Source organism: Hakea prostrata, chromosome 10, assembly GCF_041222555.1.
Source record: "Hakea prostrata isolate BN-2017 chromosome 10, UWA_Hpros_2, whole genome shotgun sequence".
NCBI lineage: Eukaryota > Viridiplantae > Streptophyta > Magnoliopsida > Proteales > Proteaceae > Hakea > Hakea prostrata.
This window is the reverse complement of record NC_142609.1, coordinates 6,592,433-6,606,310: the sequence shown is the minus strand read 5'-3', so window position 1 is coordinate 6,606,310 and position 13,878 is coordinate 6,592,433. Positions and strand designations below refer to the sequence as shown.

The following is a 13,878-nucleotide window of genomic DNA, read 5'->3' as shown; positions in this document are numbered from 1 at the left end:
TGCTTTATATTAGGAGGGTGTGGACTATTACATGTAACACATGGTGCAATCAAACTTATGACCTCTTCACTTAAACGTGCCGGCTATTTTTTCTTCTTTCACGTAGGAGAGAACATAGTTTGAAGGAAAAACATCATCGACAAATGGCATCTGTAGTCTCTGACACGTGTCCTTAGCTTGGTGGTGTGGTTGGTCACTTTATTCTAAAGTCCAACATGACGTTAAAAAAATTTACTGTTAAGTATGTCACAGAAGTCATCCCTTATAGCCGTTACGATAGTTGGTAAACAGAATATTTTAATCTGATGCTCTTACGAAAATACCCTTAATCATCATTCGTTCGAATAAATTATTACCAAGAAGTGAGAAGACAATCTTCAAACGTTAAAATAAAGAATATCTAAGAGTAAATAAGTGAAAGGCAGGGATAATTTAGTAATTTTGAATATTTCTTGACTTCTTCTAAGTACAGGTCCTTCCGCACAGTAAGGGCTAATCCGAATTTGAACAACAGTGAGAAGCTTTGAGACTTCACTTGGAGCTTCTCTACTGTCATCGTCTCTCTCTCTACTGTGCTACTTCCATTTCCAAATTCTCTTTCTTCTTGTCTTTGTCAGTGTAAGGGTTTGACTGGTATCGAAGGTTGAAGAGTTAGGGTTCTGGTTCATCGATGGCTTCTTCTTCTTCTGAGCCTGGATTGAAAGTTGAAGGTGGTGGTGGTGGTGGAGGAGGAGGAGGAGGTGGAAGTGGAAGTGGAAGTGGAGGGGGAGAAGCTTCAGAAGCAGTTTTAGCGAACGATCAGATTTTACTTTATCGAGGATTGAAGAAAGCTAAGAAGGAGAGAGGGTGTACTGCTAAGGAGAGGATCAGCAAAATGCCGCCTTGTGCTGCGGGAAAGAGGAGCTCTATTTACAGAGGAGTTACGCGGTTAGTAAACCAACAATTTATTTAATCACTGAAACCGAAAATTCTCAAAGTTCCAATTTTTACTGAATGCTTTGTGATTTGTATTGGAATTGTATGCTTATTGGTAGTATTTAAATCATGAAAAAGTCCGATCCTGAGTTTGGTTTCAGGTACTACTAAATGCATTCCTTAGCAGTAGCAAAATTAAGTATATTGCTTCCATTCTTGAAGTTTTTGCATTTCAGTTGGATCAGATCACCCTCGCAGTTGTCTAGCTTGAGTCTGATAATATAGACTGGAACTAGAAATGATTAGAAATCTGGAACCCAGTCGTTACTTATTGATTCTAGATAGATTTCCTTTCTGTAGAGTATTCACAGAATGACCAGGAGGTACAGAAATTTTGGACTGGGACTTCGTGCTATGTCCGAAGTCTACTTCTTTTGCAGATTGTTCCTTTTCCACTGTAATCAGAATTCCTATAACAGAAGATAAATTTACTATCTTTTGGTTTTTCATAGACAGGACAAAATTAGTTGCTTCTAAAAGTGTGTATCTATAAGGTTTCTTAAAAATTCTAGTTTTTCTTTGTTTAGCTGGAATTTGATTCATATCACAGCTCTTTTAGGTAGAAACCACTTTATTTTGATGATACCACAACTTTTTATTCCAATGTAAAATTGATTTTGATGATTACTTGTTATTTTTGATCTGTTTGATTCACCTTGTATCTCAGATACTGGGAAATTTGTACCATTGATAAAACTTAGAAGGTTTGCACATGCAAACTAAGATGTTATAGAGACTAGGGAATGCTGGGTAAATCGAAAGCCGAAATCATTAAAAAATAGAAGTAATTCACCAAGTCTTAGAATTAACACAAGAACTAGGGACTGCTCTAGGGTGGAGGCAGTCCAGACATAGTGTTTTGGCTTTTTCTTTAAAAGCATGTGATCACATGATGAAGGAATTGTTAGGGTCTGCAGTTGGCAAAATGCAATCATCCTTAGGTTCAGAGGTTTCTCAACTGGTGGCCTTGATTTCATTTGCTTGACTTGATTGTATGGGAAGTAGTTTTGGTCGCTTGTAGAATTTGACTCATTAGTCTGCAGGAGATGGTTGAGTTCACCACATTGGAACTTTAACTGTGGGGTGGCAGATCTAAGTGGGAACAAAATTCGAGAGTTATCACGTAGATCCTCAGCTAACTGCAGCCAGCATCCTATTAATATGTTCCCAGGTGTTTGTCTGACCATGTAAATTTCCATAGTGGGATAAGTAATTAAGGCTTTATGTTGGTAGAAGTAGAACACAACATTCAGCAAGTTGGTTTGGAGAATTAATTAACATGATGCAGCATTCAAGAGTGTACAAGTCCTGGTGTATGAGATTATTGAGTTGAGTATTTCCTTTTCTAAGTAGTTTGATTCCTTCTTTGTATTACTTGCTTCCCATTTACTTATCTTCTCATTATATGATTTATGGTCTATTGTTGCTATTATTCAACATATTAGGGTGGAGCAGCTCTGGATATTATCAAGTTAATTTTTTTACTCCCTTGAGCCTTCTTGATTTTATTAACTTTTGATTATGCATAAGTTAGCAGCTGTAATCAGGATATTTTTGGCCATAAATTGGTGAATTTGGTTTTTTTTGCCTAGAAATGCTGCTCCTGAGGAAGGGGGTGGAGAAACCTTCAGCTTGCCCCTTATCATTAAGGTTTTAAGGGTAAACTAATGCAATGCTGCAGTTGTCAAATGTCATAGGAGAACACAGGAATGACCAAACTTCTGAAATGCTGGATTTCACCTCTGCAACTGATCATCTTTCACTATTGCTAAGAAGTAAAAGTCCATAACCTTGTAAAATGATTCTTGTCTGCTAAATTACAGGCATAGATGGACAGGACGTTATGAAGCACATCTTTGGGATAAAACTACCTGGAACCAAAATCAGAATAAAAAGGGAAAGCAAGGTAACTTTGAATTTTTTCTAGTTTTGATACATTGGGACCAAGGCAAGCCACACCACGGTGGGTATTCAAGCCACACCAGAATGGGTATTTGTTTTAGATTTTGCTTTTTCTTCCTCGTAAAATCTGACATTTCTATTGATGTGCATGGGAAATGTTCGGATGAATGATCTACTTGGCAGTTTACCTGGGTGAGTTGTTGAACTTCTTGTAACTCCTAACAGGTTGAATAATCTTAAGATCATCTAACATTTTATCCTTTTTTTTTTTCTTTCTTTCAACTAATATTGCTGTAGGTGCATATGATGAGGAAGAGGCGGCAGCTAGAGCATATGATCTTGCTGCTCTAAAATATTGGGGCCCTGGGACACTCATTAATTTTCCAGTGAGATGAAATCTAAAATTTATCGTCTTTGATTTTACACATCTAGTAGAGCTTCTTTGTGGTTCACATTAATTTTGTAATTCTACTTTTCCATTTCTTTATTTTTCTCAGGGAAAAGGGTTTTACTTCGAGATGTCCCAGTAGTTCTTTTCATGTTCAATATGAATTGTCTTGCACGTGAAGTTTGAATGTGGCATACAGAATGTGTATGGATAGAAGATTTTAATTTAAGGTGTGGATATTTCTGGCATGGATTGGCCATGTGTATCCACCTGTAAAAAACAGATCCCAGATACCTTGTCTTGACTGGGGACTGCTTATCAGGCAAATCCATACTGTTATCTGCATAGAAGAGAGTCTTGCATGTCAGCCATGTTGACAAACACTGTCAAACACATCCCCTTATCCATCCTAATTACTTTATACTACCACATCTAGAATATTGCACATTAGCATAAAAACAAGAAGCAATAGTATCATCATGGTTTTGTGTATGGAACTGAGTGGGATCTATCTGATTGGGGTTGAGGCTAACAAGGACAGGGGCATTAGTTCGAGTTTTTGCTTCATGCATTAAACAGGGTTTTTCAAAGAGGTGAACTTAATGTTCCAACAGACAATCCTTGGCTTGTGTCAAACATGGGGACTGACGTAGCTTGACCACCTGATGGATATTCTTGCATTAGGGTTCATTCCTCAATACCCTGACTGGCTTGAGAGGCAGTGAGGTCTACTATCTGGTAGGGGCAAGGTTGTTATGTTGCTATGCATGTCATTTTCTAGCTCATACAAAAACATTCAAGTGAGTGTTGGAGAGATTCATTTTTTCGGAGGATCAGAAGCTTAGCATTTGACAGACAAGAATTAAGTGGTATTTATTGGTCGTATGATTTTCCTTGGTTTAACTATATCCTTTTTCTATATGTGGTGCGTTGTTTTGATATTCTGGTCTCTCTTCTAGGAGATTCCTTTTGGTTGACAGGTGGCAGATCAGCTAGCATTTGAGTGGCAGAAACTGCCAGCCCTCGTCCATAAAAACTTTTGGTACTTCCCAAATGCAACGTTAGCGTCAAGGGAATTTTAGCAGTGCATTGACAACATCTAGAAATATTTCTAGGTTATTTTTGCTGTGTTTTAGTTAGCTTGTCAGTCATACATGAGTTTTATGCTGAGTTTGGCATATAATGAACTTATGACGAACTTGGATACTTCTATTTTCATTGCAGTACTCTGTTACTCTCATAATTGTCAAGTTAATGCAAGATATATTAGTGCATTATAATTTTGAAAATTAGGAGAGCTAAAACTTAGTTTGATATGAGCAATAAAATACTTATTAGCTTCAAATATCAGCAAGAAAATATTTAATTTCCTTAAAAAAAAATTTCCAAGGGGAAACTCTGGTATCATTTTATTGATTAATGCACATCATTAAATCTGTTGACTTTCAAAAGTGAAAATCAACCTCATTTCCTGTATCATCACTACTTTCATATCTGGTCATATTAAGTTCACAGTGTTTATACTTTACCACCAAAAAGGAGATCACAATGCATACACTGATAATTACAGTGTATTGATGGGGAAGGAGGTGTAACATTGTTATTTTTAATTTCTTTATTGTTACTTACGAATTTAACATCAAGAAACATTGTAACCTTCAATTCTAAGAGTTATAATTGTTCTAGGTTGTTAGTTCTGCAGTTCTAGTTTTTGCAATTGATGATTATGGATACGTCTTCTAAAGGCAAAGGAACCGTATATGCAGGTCAGTGATTATTCAAGAGACCTTGAAGAGATGCAGAATGTGTCGAGAGAAGAATACCTTGCTTCTCTTAGAAGGTTTGTGGTTATACCTTAAGTATAGATGCTCATATCCACGGTGTTACTTACAACCTATGGTTTCCATCTGCAGAAAAAGCAGTGGTTTTTCAAGAGGGATCTCTAAATATCGTGCGCTCTCCAGGTATGTTCTTTTTATATACATGCATGTATCTTCTTCAAATCCTTTGTCTATCCAGTACATTTCTTTTGGTGCTCTTCTTTTTGTCCTTCTAGTATGTTCAACCATTGTGATTTTGGCACACCACATTAATCAGTCATTTCCATTTTGGCCTTGCCTGGATTCGAGTGCAAAGCACACCAGGATAATGCCAGACTAAAGTAGGCAACTTTGGTGTAACATGTGTAATATTTCTCATTCTTGTATGATTCCTAGTTTAACTGGTAAATTCATATTACTCTCTGAGTTTTCAAAGGAAATTAACATGTCGATACATACATTTGTTAGTGCATGGGGCATAAGTACTTACCAATCTAAGTTTGAGGCATTACATGTGCCCCAGCCACTGCATTCTTTTGCTGCAGTAGGAATCAGACAGATGGTGTGCCTGGGATGAGCTGATTGAAGCCAGCTTACTATCATGTTCTTAACTTTACTGTTGTATATTCTTGATGTAAGAGTCAGATGCATACCTTTCATGTATCCCCTGTCCTCAGTATCTTTGCTTTCACCAGATTACTCATTTGCATGGTTCTTATTGTACATGATTCAATCATCTTAGTTGACTTTCCTGGTTCTTGCTGCTGTGTTTATGTTCCTTTGTGTACGTATCTAATTTTATTCTACTTCCTCTAGTTCTATTCATTATGTAGCATTTCTTACTGTATACTAGTTTGGTAAAAGCCAAGATGACTAGTACTTGCAATCTTTATTGTAAAATATCCAACGTCCCCGCAGATGATAGAATGCTCATTAGAACTCCCCTAAAAATATATACGCATCTTCCAATTGAAAATTTATTTTCTTCTACAGACTATATAAGTTAATCACTCAAATTTAAGAGAGAATTTTTTTACTGGTATTCTGTTCTCAGTAGTAGTTTGTTGTTTTCACTTCCAGCTTTATTTATGTAAATAATTTTCCCTTTCATTTCATTAATTCCTAATGGCCTTAGTTTTATTCCAGGCCATCACAGAGTAATCTATGGGAGCCATCCTTTGGTCGTATGACTGGTCCTGAGTACCTTAACAACAAACAGTATGGTAAACCTTCAACGAGATACTACAATTCAATGGGGCTGTTTCTTTCTTTTAACATGCGATGATTGACTAATAAACTGAACATTAAAAGTTCAGATAATATGGCTTTTAGAGGAATTCTTTTACACAGCATCTTGTTTACAATGAATTCTCAGTACTTAAAAAGTTTTTGGACATGATTATCATATCTGAATTTGGTGACATGTCATGTGATTTTTCTCCCACTATAGGTGAGGATGCGGCACGGGAAGGTGAATATACAGGTGGCTTTTGCATTGAGAGAAAAATTGATCTAACAAATTACATCAAGTGGTGGGGACCCAAAAAAATACGTCGAACAGATGCTCCTACTAAATCATTAGAAGAAGCTAAACAGAGGGGTTCAGAAGATGTTGGTAGCGAGCTTAAAACACTAGAACGGGCCATACAATCCACTGAGCCATACCAGATGCCTCAATTAGGACTCTCCCGTGAAGGGAAAAAGCAAAAGGGGTCACCAGTGTCAGCACTGAGCATCTTGCAACGGTCTCCTGCTTACAAGAATTTGCAAGAGAAAGCATCAAAAAAGGAGGATGAAGAAGAGAATGATGAAAATGAAAACAATATCTCTACCACCATTAGGATCAACGACAATGACAATAGCAATAACAATAACAAGAACAAGAAGGTAGACTATGGCAAAGCAGTTGAGAAATCTGCCACTGGTGATGGTGTTGGTGCTAGAATGGAAGTCCCACCAGGCATGAGTGCAATGTCTCATCCAAGGGCATTGTATCCATTGGCACCTTTGTTGTCAGCACCACTTCTGACCAACTATAACTCCATTGATCCCTTGGCAGATTCTGTACTGTGGAGTTCTTTAGTTCCCATCTTTCCAACTGGACTTCCTCGCACTACAGAGGTAAGTATCTCATCTGCGAATGTCTTTTTTCCTGCTTAGCAATTAAATGTCACACAATTTACTTACCTAGTTTGTAACCAGGCTAAAGAAACAGTATATCTCACTTATTACATTCTCAACACATCCAATGCACTGAAGCTTGTCATCAGTAATCCCTAAACAAGTTCATTTTATGACAAGATCATGCTTCATTGTTCAGGTTACGAAGACCGAGACCAGTTCTACATATACTTTCTTCCATCAGGAGGAATGAAAGATGCTAAAATTCTCCATAGGTTACTGTATGTAGAAGATATCTTATGGAGATGTTTTACTCAGGCTTTTGAGGCTTTCAGTTGTATTTAATAGAGCTGCAAAAAGGAGGGGAAAAAGGAAATTTGTGAAATTTTTTTGTTGTTGAAATTGGTGTACAAATTCTCTTCTATGTTAATAGGAAAATAAAGTTTGTGTTTGTAAAATGCATTTGTTAGAGATGTACATAGGAAAATAATGTATGAGAAATCTTCTTTTTTATGGGAAGGTATGTTAAGTAGCTTTGAGTATCTAGAGAACCCAATGAATATAGTGTGTTCACTGGTTTACTATTGCTTAATGTTAGGGACATTTTCTCTTCACTTTTTTATCATCTTGGGATTCAAAAGAGGGGAAAGGGGGGGGGGGGGGGGAGTAATGAATTCTCAAGGGAAGTAATGATTCTCAAGAGAACTTTATCTTCTGGGACTAGAAGCCCGGGGGAGGGGCAGGTGAGAGTTCTTAGTAGGTAAAAGTAAAACCTCAAAATTTGGACCAAGCTAAAGCTTTTGGTGTGGTTTGGCATTGCTTCATATTTGATCTGTGAGTGTAAATTCTCACTTGTGGTAGGTAGAGAATAGACACTAGGTACCACTACAACCAAGTAGTTGGGAGGATCCTGTCACTTCAATTAAGTTGATCAGTGGAGTGTTGACACACAATAAAGTGCCATTATGTAAGGTTATTTTTGGAATTTGGCAAATGATAATAAATTAGTTTTATTTAAATGGATTTGGTGCAATTAAAGTTAAAAAGGCAGGATGGGGGAGCCTTTCTGTGATAATTTTAGGCTCTCACAATATGTGATGTTGGCAGATATACTCTTTCCGCTCGTTCACTTCTTGATATCTTGCTTGAGAGTTCAGGTTGAGTGAAATTCTGGATCTCTGAAAGATGGAAAGGATTGGAAGATCCGATCAGGTGAGTTCTTTGGATGTTGACAAACGGGCAAGAGAAGAGCATCGTTCCCTCTTTGAGACCTTTGATTCGATTTCCACAGAGGGAAGAAAGCCCAATGCCTTTGATGCGAATTAGGGTTTATATCATCGTTCCCTCTTTGAGACCCTTTGATACGAATTCCACAGGGAGGGAAGAAAACCCAATGCCTTTGATTTGGTTTAGGGCTTATATCATTCAATACAAGCAGTTTTATACTTTCGAGTCACTTTTGTGTGGGAGATGACAATTCTGTGTTCAAATTTAGAGACCCACTAGTCGTTTACCGTTTTCGCTCAATTGGGTCCCTTCATCGATTGAAATATGGATCTTGAGCTTCTCATGTCTACTGAACATCCTCAACTAGATATGGTATGAGATCTTATTGATTTCGAAAATATAATGATAAACCAAAGAGAAAGGAACGATCATGACCAAATTTATAAACATCCAATGGTCTACATCATGTAAAATGGAAAACTCCAGCAACAGGTATCTTAGAGCTATGGGAACATACCCTCTTCTTGATCTTTAACAATTTACTTTTTCTTCTTTATTTCCTGTAACCCCATATGAATTCCTTCCTGTTACATCCTTTATTCTTCCGTTCCACCCCTACAATATCTCCTTCCCTTGCAATCCCTACCGTCCATCTGCAAAAGTCACTGAATTTATCTCCCCTTGGATGACTAGTATTAAAGGTTCATCCTTGGTGACAAATCCCAGTTTTGTTTCATGGCTACAGTGAATTATGACCATCTCGATTCAGTAGAGCAGCTTCTATTGTTGTAATTGTCATGGCTGCTGTCACAATAGCAAATTCTTGCAGAGAGAACTAGAATCACAAGAGGCTCCAGCATACAATTATCAAAACTACTTTGACAAAAAGCTTATGTTGGAAACTTCACTTTCAAATTAATTGAACAGGACTTCAGTTATTTACACAAAGTTGCTCACCTGCCATTTGCCCATGACCTGAAATCAATGAAGTGGGTGGCTAACTTTTCTTTCTATACATCTTGATTCTTTTCACTATACGAGAGAATGATCCACCTAATAATAACTTGGGGACCCATTCCTGTCCGTTGAGTATCTACAAAAACTGTTAGGTAGACAAAAAAAAAAAATCTACGGATTTGCAGCAAAATGGTTGAAAATAGTTTCTAGTGTTGATTGGCTTATGCTGTATTCTGCTATCCCCAGTTGATTCCTGAAGGTCAGTACAAGTACAAGTTAGCAACACAATCTGGAGAAAAATCTAGAACAGGAAACTAAAAAAGGAAAACAAATAAGGAAAAGAAAATAGGGAAGCAACTTGTGCAATTCACCTGTTCCTTTCTAGGTGTCCAAAAACATCAGCAAGGGAGGAGTCTTCTCCATATGGCAACTGCGATCATATTGTGCAGATAAAACTCATGAACAAGCACGAAGATATCGATGCACATATCGAAGCAGATCAACAATTTTTTAATTCCATGCAAAAATAATGTTGCTAAGTCCAAAGAAATATTTTAGAAATATATTTACACTTCAATTCAGCTATAGAAAATATTCACTTGCTGAAGTTGAATAATGAATGCGCAGACGGTAGCTACCGTGAAGTTCACTCTAAGCAGTCGCACAGAAAAGTTGGGTACAAAATCTTAAACCACCTTTTCAATTGTATGGTTACTTTCCCTCAATCTAAAGGTCACCATATCTCAACAAATGAGTCAGAGGAAAAGACGAGAAAAGCTCTCATGAAACAACGGAAGACAATATTAGCTTGGAAAATGTGGAAATCTCAGGTGCAATATACAATGATCACTTTGACCATCCCAATCTGCAGGGATGAAGCACTGGGTGACATAACTGAAAGGTCTTTCAATTAATTAATTCAAAAGATCAAAGCCTTGAAAGCTACCATTAGTAGCCCAGGGGCATTTGCAGAAAGAATACACGTGACAAGGAAATGAAAAAGCAACCATGGAAATTTGCATAAAATCGAAATGGCACATCTTAGATGTAGAAGATCGAAATACTGTACAAGGCAGAACAGAGAAATAAAAGTGATCAATTAGCAAGTAATATAAAGAATTCTGAGTGTCACCACCACTGATAGTCATGGTAGAGGAAATCCCTCTAGAGTTTGGGTATTCAATCCCTGGTATGAGTAAGAGGGTCGTATGTGTCGGGGGAAGTATGAATTGGACATTCAATACTTCTCTAAGATTAGTTGCTACAGTAACCTGTAAGTGGGTAATGGTGAAGTTGATTGCACAGTTTGAGAGCACCGATCTGGGCATATTATTGTTCATGGAACAATTTTATAGGCCCGATCCTCTCCTATAGATTCTTCTGAACTGCTTTCTGGTTCCTCCCCAGCAAAATAGAAGTTGTTTTCTCTTTCTATTTGTTACCATTATGCTGCAACTAATGGTTGCTCTATGTGTTTGTGGGCTGTGTAACTGTACTATGAACTGTAAATTTTCCTTCTAACTAAAATCAGTAGGGAATGATCATTGTTGTGGCCAATTGTGTTTGGATATTTAAAAGTTGATGATGCTGTGACAACATCTCTTGCTGCTGCTAAATACAAGTAAAATTGATTTTAATAGAACCCATCTGCTAATCAAGTTCCCACAAGGTAACTCGTGGCCAGAAGCCTTCTTCCACGGACTTATAAAGGCCATTCATAACAATCATCAATGTTACTTCCTCTCTCTTACCAAAGAAAAAAAAAATGTTATTTCCTCTCCAAATCAATTAGCAACCTTTAAACAAAATACCCATGAAAGAATTACCCCATAATAATCATGCAAGGGCATCATGGTCTTATTAAGACCTATTAATCTGCAGAAGAATCTAAATATACTGTCTTAATGAAGGTTGGATTCTGGTAATAACAGTCCAGTAGAGGTAATTATATCCACATTGGAAGATCATCATATGGTCATTTGCTATTTTTGCCAGGAGCACCAATGCAATATGTATGGCAGATTATCAAGCTCTATGCAAAGGTTTTCAGCATTTGATTGTACTCTTTCTCTTTCTTATCTGCAAAATTCCTTACAACCTATGACTCTTACATAATTTCAGATGACCTCTTTTCAACACGTTCTCAGAAGCAGGCTGGAGGGAGTCTATCGTTATTTAGAGAGGAGTTCAATATTTATGGAATCAAATGCCACATTCTGTCAAGTTAGCATGCATTTACCTGGTATTTAACACTTAAACCATTGCACCCCTGACAAGTGGCTCCTGGAAATGAAGTTAAAATAAATGAATCAATTTTAGAGAACTTTTCTTTGGCCAACCACCACTCTGAAAATACTGGTAATGGGATACCACCTACAAAGAAGCATAAAGGGTTGTCAATAAGAAGTCAATAATGTACTGAAAAATCCATGAGCTTTCTAGAGTTGTATTAATTTCTAATTTTCTCAACATGATTAACTTCAAAAGTATAAAAAAGCAAAAAATTGGCAAGCATCAAAGGTAACGAGTGGGAAACGAGCAGCTATGGCTAGTTGAACATTTACAAGTCTCTTTGACAATGGAATGAAGATGACTGAAGATTCAATAGTTGATTCAATAGTTGGGCTAGATGAGTTGTATCCTTAAATCCAGGAACCAAACTGATAATACTTTTAATTAAACATGCAACAATAAAAAAAGTCATTAGGATGGCACAAGGAAAGCAAAAATATAACTCAACTAAGCCTTTTCCAAACTAAGTGGGGTCTCCTATATGAATCATATTTTCACATTCAACCCTCATCTTTTTTCCCTTCAGAAACGTTTAAAGCCATGTCAGTGGTCAACCCACAGCAATTCATATCTTCTGTCCAACTTCTTTCCAAGTTAATTTCGGTTTACCATTTTCTCTTCAAAATCAAACTCTTGTGCCTTAACCAATGCAGTCAATGGCCTCCCTGTACCACACAAAATGATGCTGCATAAACTCGTCTTCACTAGAAATTTCTCCTAAACCACGTAGGACTTCATAGTAGGCCTATAGTCAGCATGATTTTCCACAAAGGATATCAAATATGATGTCCATATTGGCTCAAGTTGATCCTTTCCCATTCATCTTACTGGGGTTAATAACATGAAAATATTCATATTCAAAACCCATTTCAGATTAAAAAACCTATCACTCCAAATCGATTTTGGCAAAAACCCTAACCATATTTTCCCTAAATTGGATTGGTTCTGTTTGAGATCCTGTTTTGACCCTTAGTTCTCTAAGGCTACGTCAACTCCCCTTCCCAGGGTGGAATGGCCTAAAGTCCCCTCCTTAGTCATGCACTTGTGCCTTACTAGAGAGACTCCCCCTTCAGTCTGTTGTTCCATCCAATGTCAGGAGCTCCAAGATGCTCACGGCCCAACTGGTTTACTAGGCAACGAGGCAAGTACTAGGCTAAATTCCTCTGTCGGTATTGGAAACTGATCTCCTTTCAATATTGTTAACTTTCCCTGACCTAGCAACAAACACTCCATGGGCATCAAGTTGGTTTATGGATCGCAGATTCTTCATCTTCAACTTTTCTGATGAAAATGACAAGTGCTGGCCTGAAGGAATGTGTGAAGCAAGTTGGCTAGAAACCATTTTTCTGCATTATTAGGATCAAGGAGCAAATTTCGGTCGAAACCAGGATTTTGACCCAAGAGAAGGACGAATTTTTTTGGTTTCGACCGAGACCGAAACATATGATATTTTTTGAAACTTCGACCCCTAGTTTCGGGCCTTATATGACGTCCATTTCATCTGATTTCTTGCCTCCTACCTATTTAAAGCATAATAAACACAATGGAACTAGTATTTTGCCAAAAAAAAAAAAACACTGAAAATTTATCATTCAAGTATACTAACAAATGACTGGTTCCGACAAATACAAACTGCATTGCATACAATCATAGAATCATCAACATACATGAATTTTTTGATAGAATGGTTACATATACAACAAGTCAACAAAATAATATTACCAACTAGATCAAGTGACGGAGTCTCACATATATATTTAGTTGAAGCCCAGATATCATATATACATATGTATTTTTTCAAAACACATAATTTATAAAATAATTATTAAAATCAGAAAATGAAAAAAATGGTAGCAAATAATAAAAAAATAAATTTAACAAAACACAATCATAGATCATAGTCCTAGGCTAAACATGTATTAATTCCAAGGCAATACAAGATCATTTAAGGCATGAACAAAACAAAAATAAAAAAAGTAAGTTTGGAATTGTTGGGTACGGCTCATTTGTCATATTCTATTGCTGCCGGAGTTTCCTTTGTACCTGTTGTGGCTTAGGAGGTGTTTGGATACAAAAGATGAGCAAAATAGATGTTTGAAGGCAAAAGAGTCGTGGAAATTAGGTGAAAATGGGATAAAAATCAACAAAAACTGAGGAAAAACAAGTTGGAATGTTGAAATGGTCAAAACCTCTGAA

At 37.0% G+C, this 13,878-nt stretch overlaps 2 protein-coding genes across 2 annotated transcripts in view; one reads left to right on the top strand and one right to left on the bottom strand.

Moving 5' to 3' along the window:
• Nucleotides 1–504: 504 nt before the first annotated feature.
• LOC149001756 (Integrase-type DNA-binding superfamily protein) lies at nucleotides 505–7,638 on the top strand. The gene is made up of 9 exons (XM_089137829.1): nucleotides 505–927; nucleotides 2,799–2,881; nucleotides 3,061–3,069; nucleotides 3,175–3,263; nucleotides 5,032–5,105; nucleotides 5,179–5,229; nucleotides 6,232–6,308; nucleotides 6,536–7,206; nucleotides 7,406–7,638. The coding sequence occupies exons 1-9, from the start codon at nucleotides 671–673 to the stop codon at nucleotides 7,457–7,459; spliced, it is 1,365 nt and encodes a 454-aa protein (XP_088993955.1). The 5' UTR covers nucleotides 505–670; the 3' UTR covers nucleotides 7,460–7,638.
• Nucleotides 7,639–8,609: 971 nt separating this feature from the next.
• ABCA1 (ATP-binding cassette A1) overlaps nucleotides 8,610–13,878 on the bottom strand; it is a 105,635-nt gene continuing 100,366 nt past the window's right edge. The window contains exons 38-40 of the mRNA XM_089138563.1: nucleotides 11,630–11,763; nucleotides 9,762–9,820; nucleotides 8,610–9,643 (exon numbers count right to left, since the gene is read on the bottom strand). Coding sequence (XP_088994689.1) covers nucleotides 9,562–9,643; nucleotides 9,762–9,820; nucleotides 11,630–11,763 — 275 coding nt within the window. The 3' untranslated portion in view covers nucleotides 8,610–9,561. The remainder of the gene's footprint in view (nucleotides 9,644–9,761; nucleotides 9,821–11,629; nucleotides 11,764–13,878) is intronic.